General features: G+C 41.5%; 1 protein-coding gene across 3 annotated transcripts in view; it reads right to left on the bottom strand.

The window, feature by feature from the left end:
• Positions 1-9,723, bottom strand: part of CPM (carboxypeptidase M) — a 92,473-nt gene extending 82,750 nt beyond the window's left edge. For 2 of the 3 annotated variants that reach the window (XM_055085191.1, XM_024122890.3), the window contains exons 1-2: positions 9,692-9,723; positions 9,226-9,388 (exon numbers count right to left, since the gene is read on the bottom strand). Coding sequence is in view for 1 of the 3 variants with exons in the window: in XM_024122890.3 (XP_023978658.1) it covers positions 9,226-9,385 (160 nt within the window). In the remaining 2 variants the exon portion in view is untranslated. Of the gene's footprint in view, positions 1-9,225; positions 9,389-9,691 lie in introns of those variants that run through there. The other variant, XM_055085190.1, reaches the window with a different exon arrangement.
• Positions 9,724-12,747: the final 3,024 nt, after the last annotated feature.

Below are 12,747 nucleotides of genomic sequence, written 5' to 3' on the forward strand. Positions count from 1 at the left end.
CCAGCCGCTCCGCGGCATGTGGGATCCTCCCGGACCGGGGCACGAACCCGTGTTTCCTGCATCGGCAGGCGGACTCTCAACCACTGCGCCACCAGGGAAGCCCTAAAAGAATTTTAATGGATGGGCTTAACTGAGTTACCAACAATGGGCAAGGGAATGGATACTTAACAGGGACTAAAAATTAAAGTTAAGATACTTTCAACCTTCAGTCTGTCTACCTGTGTATTTCCAAACCCTGATCATCTTAAACCTGTAAAGCATTCCTGAGTATGGAGGGGAAAAAAGACCCTTAAAATGGAGGGATTCCAAGTATCTGCTTAACTTTTCTGGTGGGGGGCGGGGGAGGCTTCATCACACGGTCCTTTTCGCTTTTTCACATTCTCTAGACAGACACTTGAACTACTTTTGCACTGTTCAAATAAAACCAGGGATATTTACTTAACCTTTTCTTAATGGAGGGGCTCTGTGTGTGTGTGTGTGTGTGCGTGTGTGTGTGTCTCCTATATTTACTCTCTCTCTTCTCTTAATACATGTTTGGTTAGTGTTTGGGGGCTGAGGGAGCTAGAACCCCTCTAGGTGTGTCAGTGAATGATTCAGTTATGCCCTTGACTGCCTGAAGGACACTCACCTCCCTGTTGCCCTCCTACACACCAGCGTGAGCTGTGTCACAATGAGGTCCTCCTATACTACCTCTCCAAGGTATCATGCTACTTCCCATAACATTGTTTTCTTGCAGTATAACCTGTTTTTGCTAAAACTATTTCATTTTCCTGAGGAGCTGAAGTATTTACTACATACAACATATGTATAACTACATGACGTTGCATATATAAAGTTACATATAGTATGTGTAACTATATAAATGTATATAAAAGTATATATATATAAATATATATCCTATATGCTTATACATAATAGCATACTATATACTATACTGTATAAAAGTGTATAAAAGCATATTTACATTAATGTTTCCTTTGCTATGCATGGAAAAACTCTTCAGCTGTGACCCTCACTGTGCCTGTCACATATAATCAGCACACAACTGGGCCTAAGATACGAAGATGAATGAAGCCTGGTCCCTGCCCTCCAGGTACAACATAGACAGAGCTCCTGGAAGATGCTCTGGAAGAGGGGCGCAAGGAGATTCTAACCCTGCCCAGGCGACTAGAAAAAGACTTCCAGGAGGAGGTGACATTTTGAACCAAGCCTCAATCAATTGAATAAATGATCAAGTGGTCTCTAACATCCATTCCTGCTCTAAAAATGTGACGCTGTGCTCAATTTCACCTGACTGTATTCATAGTATACCCATGCACTTTGTCAGAAAGGAGGCTGAGTTATGTATTTGGATAACTGTCAGTTCAGGTGACTTTGGCTGGGCTCCTTAAGTGTGGTTCTAGTTTCCTCAGAGAGATTCCTATCAGAGAAATTTTAAAAATGAGTAAACAACTAACTGAAAGTTCTTTGTTTATACAAACAGAGGGTTTACTTTCTTCTTCTAGACTCTGTGACAGTGCTTGCATATTTGAAGGGTTTACCCTGTCATTAATGCCTTTATACCCCACCATGAAGGCTGCTATCTTCAGCTCTGAGGAAGTTCAGGATATGTCTGTGAAGCCAGTTTGAAGGCAACTTGTTTGAAGCTGGCGGCATTTTTGTGATGCCAAGGAGAGTAAACCTCCAGTTGAACTTTTGACGAAGCTATGTACATGAAGGGTCGCAGACCAGAAAATATACACTTTTTAAACATCTGACATGCAGCAGTCCTTGTAAAACAGGGTTGAGAAAACATTTTTAATGTGCAACTTACGTCTGTTTTATTTACTTTATGTCTGTTTATTTGCACACAAGCTCAAATTAGGATTTCCTAACCTCTCAGCAAACTACTACCCTATATTACATTGAATGGCTACAGAGCTAGGAAGAATACCAATTCTTTTCAATCACTAGATAGGAAGTTCCGATTTAATCTTCTTCCCCTAACCCAAATGCATGATGGCATTTGATATAATCTTCAAAACGTTACCTTTTTTTGGGTAATAAACTCTAAGGGAAAAAAATCTGCAAAAGAAATCTATATATAACTGAATCACTCTGCTGTACGCCTGAAACTAACAACATTGTAAATCAATTATATTTCAATAAAAAACATTTTTTTTTTTTTACTTTAAGATTCTTCTTATCTTACCTTCTGACTTTGCACTCTTTGAGAAAGGGGCATTCTAAATTCACAAACCAAAGGAAGGAAACAGGGCGAATGGCAGTTATCTCTCAACTCTAGATACTATTCGTCACTGCGGTGTTACCTCTAGGCACTCGTGTTTTGATTAAGAACGGAAACCAAACACCTTCTGGATGCTGGCTACATAAATTTGAAGTGGGTCTTATCAGCTCTCTGCATCTGTGGTTTTAGACCAACAGTCCCTAACCCTATCAGTTGATGCCTCTTTTTTCACGCCCAAGATTTTGCAGCTCCTCCTTCACCATGCTGGCATGAAATCCACAGAAAATAATATTTGCATACATAATTTCAGAAAGATTGATAAAATGTTCAAACTTTACATAAAGGGGAAATAAAAAGAAAGCAACTTATAATAAGAAAAAGCTGCTTGTATCAATTCTTGAGATTCACGGTGAAGGCATTTATTACAAATGCAGACTGATTCAGCTGTGTGGTCACTGATGCCAGGATTTTAAGAACGTGAACTATCTCGGAAACAAGTTCAGAGAGAAATATAATTGAATTTTCCCTCAATTTACCTACAGGTACATTCCTGGAAAGTTTGGTACATACTAAAATTGTGGGGAAAAAGTATTTTGTGTTTGTACATATATCGGAATTGGTTTTAGGCTCAGATAATTGTAAGCTGGTCTTGCACCTATGGAAGACATTAGAAAATGTGGAGGACGATTTTTCACTAGGCACGACTATTCTGTGTGTTGCTAACAAGATCAGGAGGATGCATCAGCGAGGTCCCCCCTCCAAAGACTTAAAAGTTATGGCCTAAACCTCCCCTCAATTTCCAAAATTCCCCCTAGGGGGCAGTGCTACTCTTAATGAGAACCACTGTTCTCAACACAGGAGACAGCATTTTGGTGGGTGGGTGTCCCGAAAGTGTGCAAACCAGAATCTCAGTCTTCTCCTTTTGCCTCATAGTCAAACAGTTTTAGTATATAGGAAAAAAATTAAGTCTACAGCAAAATATGGAATTCACACTGCTTTGGATGAAACTATAAATACTGAAAAGGGGTCTAGGATTCCATAGCCTATCACTCCGCACATAAAATACATTTTACACGGGCCTTTTCTTGGATGATGGAGGATGCTCAACTTTTGCAGAATCACAGAAGTCGGGGCAAGGGGAGGAGCAGGATGTATGGGGGAGGGGAAAAGGGACAAGAACAGAGAAAAAGGTAACTGGAGAAACTTTTCTCTACAGCAAAGAGCTTTAAGGGTCCACTATTTGGCACAAGACAGACTTTGGTTCCAATCACCCCTCTGTCATTTACTAACTGTGGATGATTCGTTCAATCTCAATTCTTCACATGTAAATTGGGGGATAATAATGGTATTCCATACCGTTGTTAGAGTGATTGAGGGGTATATGTAAAGTGCCAGGCAAAGACTAAAATTCACTTAATGTTGGCTGCAATTATTATTTTTTTAAGTTTCAAATGCCCCTAGAGTATTGGTGGTTGGATATATTTGAGATCTGGAACAAAAATGGTTCCTAGATATAAGAAGCAGAGTAACATCTGTGTTACTTTTTGGATATTCCGTCTCTTCCTCTTAAAATCTCATACCACAAATATAGTGGAAATCTAAATCATTTCCTTGTAAGAAAAAAAGGCAGTGTCTTTAAGAAACTTAATGGTTATAAAACAAGGCTGATGTTCCTAAGGTGTTTCAGAAAAGGACTTTACATTTCAAGTTCAAGAAGGGGAAAGGCTTGCTACCCCAATGTAACTTTAAATCACAAGTATGTATATTACAGCTGAAATTCCCAGATTTTAGTGGCTGTCTTGATATTTAGTCCTCAATATGTCAATATTTACATCACAGAAAGCATTTTATACAGGATCTCAAGCAAACTGGCTTGCCGATCACACTTGAGAAATGAACAGGGTGACAGAAAATCGAATGCTGTGGCAAAATCTTGTATCAAGTGTCCTTTTCAGGGGGTAAATCGCCAGGCAGAATCTACCCAGGCAAGGGGAGTAGGCAATGAGAGGTCTGTGTACATGAGCACAGTACATGCCTCTTTGGGGCAGGAGTCTAAGCCAATTCTAGTGAGATTTTTGAGTATCTGCGATGTTATGACGACTCCTGGCAGAGGAATTCAATAAATATCTGTTGAATGCATATGTGAAGGTGAGAATTCTTGGGGGAAAACGCAGGAGAAATAAATTCTCCTTTATACTTTAAACACAACAACGAAAACTTTATGCTACAGTAATCTTTCATCATCATCATCACTATAACACTTAGCATAACATCTACCCTCGTAGCAAATTTTAAAGTAAACAATATTGTTAACTATAAGCACTCTGCTGTGCAGTAGATCTCTAGGACATATTCATCCTGTATGACCAAAACTTTGTACCCTTTGCCAAATACTACAGTAATCTTTCAAACCAGGAATGCCTGATTTATGACTGGTATAAGAGAAGAGGTAAGCAAACATTTCTTGAGATTATCAATCAATACTCCTTTTGGAAATCAATTTGGTTACATGTATCAAATACATAGAACTGCTTTAAAACCTGGTAATTTCCTTTTTGGAAATGTATTCCCAATAGCAGGTAATTTATCCTTAACAGCAACTCTTAGGTAGTACTTATTATGTGCCAGGAATTATTCTAACCACCCACCGTCACACTGCTACAAAGTAGAGGATCTAGAATTTGAACTTGGGCCTTGTAGTTCCAAAGCCTGTGTGTGCTCTGACAACTTTTGCATCTTAGCTACAAAGATGTCCACTATGGCACTTTTTTTTTTTTTTAATAACAGGAAAAGTTAGAAACAAACTAAATGTTTGTCAGTGGGGTGTAAGTTAAATAAACAATAGTATATCCATTGATAGGACACAAAGCAGGCATTAAAACTCAGGTTTTAGAAATAACATGTTTGCAGGGGCAAGCAAGATATTTGGCTCAGTGGGAGGGGAGAAAGGCACAAAACAGGGCATATAGTCTTTCAGGTCTACTAAGTGTTTCCTTTCGGTGGTGAGATTTTAATTTTCTCCTTGGTGCTTTGTTGTATCTTCCCAATTTTCTAAATGAACTTGAGTTCCTTTTGTACTCAGAAAAAGAAAATTGCTAATAACAAATTTCTGTCTAGATCAGCACAGCCCAATCAAAATACAATGCAAGTGGGCTTCCCTGGTGGCGCAGTGGTTGAGAGTCCGCCTGCCGATGCAGAGGATGAGGGTTCGTGCCCCGGTCTGGGAAGATCCCACGTGCCGCGGTGCGGCTGGGCCCGTGAGCCACAGCCGCTGAGCCTGCACGTCCGGAGCCTGTGCTCCGCGACGGGAGAGGCCACAACAGTGAGAGGCCTGCGTACCGCAAAAAAAAAAAAATGCAATGCAAGTCATATATGTAATTTAAAATGTTTTAGAAACCACAACCATATTAACAAAAGTAAAAAGAAACAGGTGACTTTTTAAAAAATGTTTCTTATTTAGCCTTTATATCTAAAATATTACCACTTCAACATGGAATCAATATAAAAATATTAATGGACTATTTTACTTTTTTGTATGAAATCTTCAAAGTCACTTTTAGCACACCTTAATTTGGTCTAGTCACATTTCAGCTGCTCAGTAAACAAGTGGCTACTGGCTACTGTGTTGGATCCTTGGTAGAAGCTTTACTTTCAGATCCAGTGTTCCCAAAACATGACTCTGAAACCCTCCAGTAACTACCTCAATCTTCATGTGACCAGCCACATCTGTGTCAAACCGCCTCCTTAATGAGAAAGAGATGTGCTTCAGAGAAGGTGGATCTGAGTTTGAAGCCTCCCTCTAACACTTATCAGCTGTGTGATCTTCAGCAAGTTAATTAACTTATCTGTGCCTCATTGGATCCTTTCTGTAAATGAGTATAAGGCCTATTTGAGTTGTTGAGATTGAAATAACGTATTACAACACCGAATACATGGAAAGCACTTTATAACAGATTTTATTATCTAACCCTTGCCCTTTGCAACCTTCCTTATTCAGATCAAGGTTAGACTTAGCAGGAGGAAAGACAAGATTCTTAGAAAAGAGATGTAGGAAATCTCATTTAAAGTGGTCCTAGAACTAATCTGGGTGGATGTGGAGAGAATAGCTGTGGAATCTATAATAAATACATTTGTATTTTAAAGGGGGCTACCTGATGGCAGGGCACAAATGGCACAACTTTTTGCTTGCTTCACATGGCTTTCCCTCAGCAAACAGTCAAGCCACTAAACAAACAGATAAAAATCACTGAATATGTGCCAGGAACATGCTAGACAAAGGGGCTTAGGAGTAATTAAAAAAAAAAAAAAAAAAAGGATAGGAGAGGTGCTCCCTTAACTGAATGAGGGAATGAATCAATGAACATTTACATTTTCTGATTTTTCTCAACTCAGCTGTCTGTTCTTTTTGTTTTTTAGTTGCCTCTGTTGTTTTACCTAAGCTTTTCTTTACTCTGATATTAGGTAATGGGATTTCCTCTAGAAGGCTCAACTGAAATATGGTCTGTCTACTATGGCTGAATCTAGGTGAAGTGTATATATGTACTCAGCTTTTGTGTAGGTTTCAAACATTTCAAAATTAAAAACTGGAAAAAAATCAATTATAATAGAAGGCCATTAATCATGACATGTATCAATGGTTTTTTAGCATCACTGTTTATAACAGAGGCCACCAGAAACTATACAGATGCCGCAAAGAGGTGAATGACTAAGAAATTCACATAATCAAGGATAAAAGACTATATAGCAATCAATTCACACCTGCAGACCTTTCAATTCATGGAAATACGTAATGAAATAATGTGAACTGGGGGAAAAAAGCAGAAGAGAATCCATGATTACAGTAATGAAAACACACGTGATATGCATCTACAAAAACTAAAAATGTATTTGGCGAGGTAGGAAGATTACTTTCCCTTCTAGGTATGTTGCCCACATTCACAATAACAAAGAAAAATAAATAACACATATGGTAAATCTTGTTTGCTAAGCAAACTTATCTTACATCAGAGGGCAGGATGGCCGGGGGAAACTGTGCATCTAGTGAAAAGAGTACCAACAAATATGCTTGGCAACCGACTCCGAGTTACTAGCGTGCAGTTTAACCTACTACTCAGAACCTAATAGCAGATTGGGGATTTTTCTTAATCGGAGTAATTATTCAGAACATACTCAATACAAATATTTGACCTAAACTAGTGTCAGATTTTATTTTTTTATTTATTTATTTTTTTTGTGGTATGCGGGCCTCCCTCTGTTGTGGCCTCTCCCGTTGCGGAGGACAGGCTCCGGACACGCAGGCTCGGCGGCCATGGCTCACGGGCCCAGCCGCTCCGCGGCATGTGGGATCCTCCCAGACCCAGATTTTATTTTTTACATGGTAATTCCTCAGTCCTTTAACCACAATAGTGCACACAAGGTAAAAACAATTAAGCCTGCTGCCTTTCATTATTACCGTGGTCTGATAGCACGCAGGGTAGATCAAAATAGCTGGTTGACATTGAGAGTTCCCAGTCACAAGCACTTTGTGCTTGAGAAAGATAAAAACCAAATCATTTAGTACTTAAAATTAACAACACTGGCATCACCTTGTGGGTTCAATGACTGAACAATAACTCAAGTCAGTTGTGTTCTATATTTCCGTTATTAATATAATTAGTATTCTTAGATCTTTAAAAATTGCTCTTCTCTAGCCCTAGGGGAAAATGATTTCAAAAGGCTGAATACATATGCTGATTCAGGATATGCTTTCTCATACATCCAACCTCTATAAGTTTGGATGATACAGCAATATAGAGTAATTCTGGCACCAACTCCTTAGCAACGTTGTTGACAAACAGAAATGCCATTACACACATAAGCCAAGGATTTTTATGTTGCATTGCACATAAGCAAATTTATGTAATACTTTTAAAATATAAAAACCATGGCCTTAATTTTTTGGAAAACAATCACTTAAGAATATGGTAATTAAGAGACTCACAAACTGGTTGAAAAACTCAGAGGTAAAATTCACATGGGGTTGAAATACACCTTATAAAGAGCTGACATCCAAATTACATACACTTGACAAAACTTATAATTTAAGCATTAAGTTATTTGCTAATCTCTTTGGGGAGGTACCAATATAATAAGATTGAGAAATAATAATATCTGGTAAAATTATTTGCCTTGTCCCAAAATGGCTAAGCCTTAAAGTAGAATGATCTGAGTGCCAATCCTGGTTATAAAACTCACTCAAGATCTGAGTGTTCTTGGGCAAAATACTTAATTTCACTATGATTCAATTTTCCTATCTACTAAAATTAGAATTACTTAATATATAGTTGTATATTTATACTTAATATATGGTTTCTAAGTTAAAACAATAAAGTAATTAAATAATGAACGCGATAATACCAAGAGCAATACCAATCGCTGCTATGGTACAATTATCCAGCAATTGTCTCATTCAAATGGATAACTTTTAAAATCGCCTTTTAATCAGTACCAGAGCCACTTTTTTGCATAACTTTAAGCCATAGGGCTAATTATACGTGACATAGAAATCTCACCAACAGAACTGCCCTGTTTTAGTTTAAAAGAGACTTGAAGACACGATCCTAACAGTCGGAGTCATATTTAAAGAAGCCATCAAAAAGGGAAACAAACCTGAGATGGGTAAACAGACTTCCTCGGCAGAAGTTCATGTAGAAAACTAAAACCTAAAGTTCTCATCCCAGGAAATCATTGTCTGCAAGATCCCAAAACAGAACGCCATTAACGCAACGCACTCGACACCGAATGACAGCGGAGACGTTTAGTAAAATTCAGGTCTTACTACCCCCCTGACAAAAAGCAACACAACTCACAAAAGCAGAAACAACCAACACGCAAGGCAGGGATGGATCCGCTCGAGCCCCTCTGAGTCGCTTCATGAAGAGGGGACAGGAGGCTAAGGCATATTTAATGAATGAAACGGAGGACTAGGGGTTTGGGAAAGTACACGAGACGGACCCTACCTTCCACAGATTTCCCGATACTGTGTAAGTGAGTGATAGAACTGTAGTTTTGGGTAATACTCTTCAGGAACGCTTCCATCTCTGGCTGGTGGTGGTAGCTGAAGTCCAGCGCAGCTACCACAGGCAGCAACAGCCCTAGCCAGAGGCGGGCGCAGTCCATGTTCTAGAGATGAATAAAAACAATAATAAAGCTGAGCAGGTGAGGAAGGGGGTGGTGGGGAGTGTGCACGTTACTCGCTTCGGCTCCGCTGTCTAGTCTCAGATCTCCCGGCACTAACACTCCCAGCTTCCGAAGGAGGTAAAAGTTGGAAGCAACAGCTTCGAGAGCGAGCGCACCCGGAGCACGGGCAGCCCCTGGTGCCCTCCATCGCGCCTCCCACCCTCTCGTCCTCCCCACGTCTCGGCCGCTCTCCGCCGCCCGACAGCTGCAGCAGCTGCGCCCGACCCCGCGCGTCCCGCTCCTCACCCTCAGCCCAGGCGCGTACCGTCGCCCGGCTCCTGCCACCAGGCGGGACCCGGTATTAATAGCCCGGCCAGGGTCCCACCCCCGACGCCTGACTGACGTCTCTCCGGCCCACTCAGGCGCCGCGCGGAGCACTCCGGGGCGGGGCCGAGCCGGGCGGTCCGGGCTCCTCTGCCTCCTTCGAGCTCCCTGGGCGCGGCGGCCTGTGCTAGGGCGCAGCTGAGAGCTTCCCGAAACCGAGTTGCCTCGCGCGGCCCCAGTTTTTGCCGGCGCCCCAGGTTGGCAGTGCGCTCACTTCGGCCACGGCTCCGTCCGCTGAAGGGGTCCGGGGCGCTCCACCAAAGGGGCACGAGGTGTCTCCAGCTGCAGCGAGCTTGGAGACGCTAAAGGCTCGGACGGCTTCTCGAGTTGGGCGGTGCGGGCTGGCGCGCCCCGGGCTCACCTGGAGCCCCACGAGGCGCCGCGAGTCCCGGGCGCCCGCAGCCCCGAGCGGGCTCCTTTGCTCTTCGGCGCCGACCCGAGTCGCCAGGGCCGCACTCCCAGCTGCGCCAGGCGGCCCAACCCTGCTCTGCAGTCGCGTGGCATTTCAGAACGTGCGTGTAGAAGTTTTAAATGCCGTCGTGTGGAGTCCAGGAAATTTTCCGACAAATATTTGTAGTGTATGAGATTTGACTAAATCAGAGTTACGTTGAAGACTGGCAGTCTGGAAACCACATGGAAGAAGGCAGCAGAGGCATCACTGTAAAGTCAACGCTGCCGCCACTAGCACTGCCTAGGCCAGTTTCAGTTATCTCTACCTAAAATGCTTCTTTCTGGAAGGATGGGGTGATCTGTGTTTGCACTAGAGATAGCAAGGACTTCGCCGAAACCCAGAGGGTGTGTGGGACGGGCAAAGACCGCGCACACCTGTCATACATTACCTATCAGAGTAACGGGAGGCTTGTGCTACGGGTCCAGTGAATGTAAAACGTTTGAAAAGCACTGATTTGGGGTAACATTCCCCTTTAACAGATTAAAAACAGTAGTGCCAGGGCCCCACCCCCAACGGGTTGAACAACATTTCCGAGGCCCGGGAATGTGAATGGAACGTGCCCTCAAGAGCTGAGAACCTTTAGTGACTGCCTGTCTCTTTTTTTATTGTTAAATAATTTATTGTTTTATTTTTTATACAATTTTTAAAGGTTACTTTTCATCCTGCCTGTTCTTTGTGATACAGATACTACTGTAGAATTGAGCGGTTTGGAACCTGAGGCCCCCTGTGATTCCCGGGTAGCAGAGTAAAGAAGTTTGAGCTATGATTATAGCATCACATGATATGGGTCCCTGGCCTTGCTCTGACACTCCATGGTTGTGTCAACTCTCTGTGCCTTAGTTTCCTAGTCGGTAAGATGGAAATGATAATTGTACTTACCTAAGTAAGGTTGGCAGGCATATTGTGAGAACTATGGGAGGTATCTATTAAGTAAATAACCTAGTTTAATTCATAAATCTAAGCAGAATTTTCTAAGAGTTGGAAAATCTTAATACGATGGTGTTGGGTTTTTGAGTGGATTAAAAGAAAAAGTACGCAGCAGTTGCTATGCTAACTGTGATTTTTACCAGATGGTTTGAAGAAGTTCTTTCATTGTCGTTCATTGACTGGAGGCCTGAAAGGAGGTGGAATAGGGTCGAGGAGATTAAATTTAGGCAAAGTTACTCTAAGGAATGGGAAAGGGAACTGTCAAGGAACAAAGTGAAGGATTTCTGATCTGACTTTAGAAATCAAACATTTGTTACAGAAGCAAGTGGCAGTTTTGAGATTTCCTTTAGTGATGCTGTGGCTGGAGCCTGGAGAAGATGGTGGCTTAGTCAATACTGGGATGGAGGTCACCAGGGTTCTTATTCCAGATAAACAAAGGGGTGAGGTATAGTTGAAATTACTGCTCTTGGGGTTCACACTAAGTAAGGAATGGAAGCAAATTCAGGAGAGAGCCAACCAGAGAATGGAGGTAGGGAGTACAGGGGTTTGAGGGCTGAAGGTCCAGAACCTAGCCACTCAAAGTGTGGTCCAGGACTACCATTGACATCACCTGGGAGCTTGCTGGAAATGCAGAGTCCCTTGTCTCTCACCAAACCTCCTGAATGAGAACATGCATTTTAATAAGATTTCCAGTCCTATGTACGTTCAAATTTTATTTGCAATGGTCTAGAGGTCAAAAATTTTAGTGTTAGAGTGTGAAAGACATGGAGGAATAAAACGTTGGCCTAATAGACTAAAACACTAAAGTTTAAGACTTCAGAGGTGATCTTTCTAAGCACAACACCACTAAAGGTAAAAACATAATAAAAAGGCAGATAATTTAACATCATAAAAATGTATACCTGCTATAAGGAAAACTCAGCATAAAGGTTACCCAAAAAATCGCAAACTGGAAGAATTAATGGCTCTTACAAAATCAAGAATGGGCAAGGCCATTAATAGGTGGTTCATACAAGCAGTAATACAAATGGTCAATAAACATAGTAAAAGTTACTGACCTGGTTAGCAATCAAAGAATTACACATTTAAAAGGCAAAGTAATATTTTGTTTTGCTTACCACCAAGAAAGATTAAAAAGATTGATAATACCTAGAAATGGACAAGATCTGGGGAAATGACATTTCTGCTATTTTAATGGTATTATAAATTGATACACTTTTCTGGAGGAAATCTGGGGAACAGACATGAACATTTTAAATACGCTCTTTCCTGCTAAAAACTTAAGCTATGGAAGTAATTTGGAGAAGTGCTGAGTTTATATGTTAGGATCTTTGTAAGCACCACTGTTTTTAATTGTGACAAAGTAGATAAACAAACAATAGCAGGTTGATTATATTAGTGGTTCTCAACTGGGCGTTAACATTGCCCAAAGAAGACATTTGGGAATAGGTGGAAATTTTTTTTTTTTTTTTTTGCGGAACGCAGGCCTCTCACCGTTATGGCCTCTCCCGTCGCGGAGCACAGGCTCCGGACGCGCAGGCTCAGCGGCCATGGCTCACGGGCCCAGCCGCTCCGCGGCATGTGGGATCTTCCCGGACCG

This window comes from Physeter macrocephalus, chromosome 6 (assembly GCF_002837175.3).
Source record: "Physeter macrocephalus isolate SW-GA chromosome 6, ASM283717v5, whole genome shotgun sequence".
NCBI lineage: Eukaryota > Metazoa > Chordata > Mammalia > Artiodactyla > Physeteridae > Physeter > Physeter macrocephalus.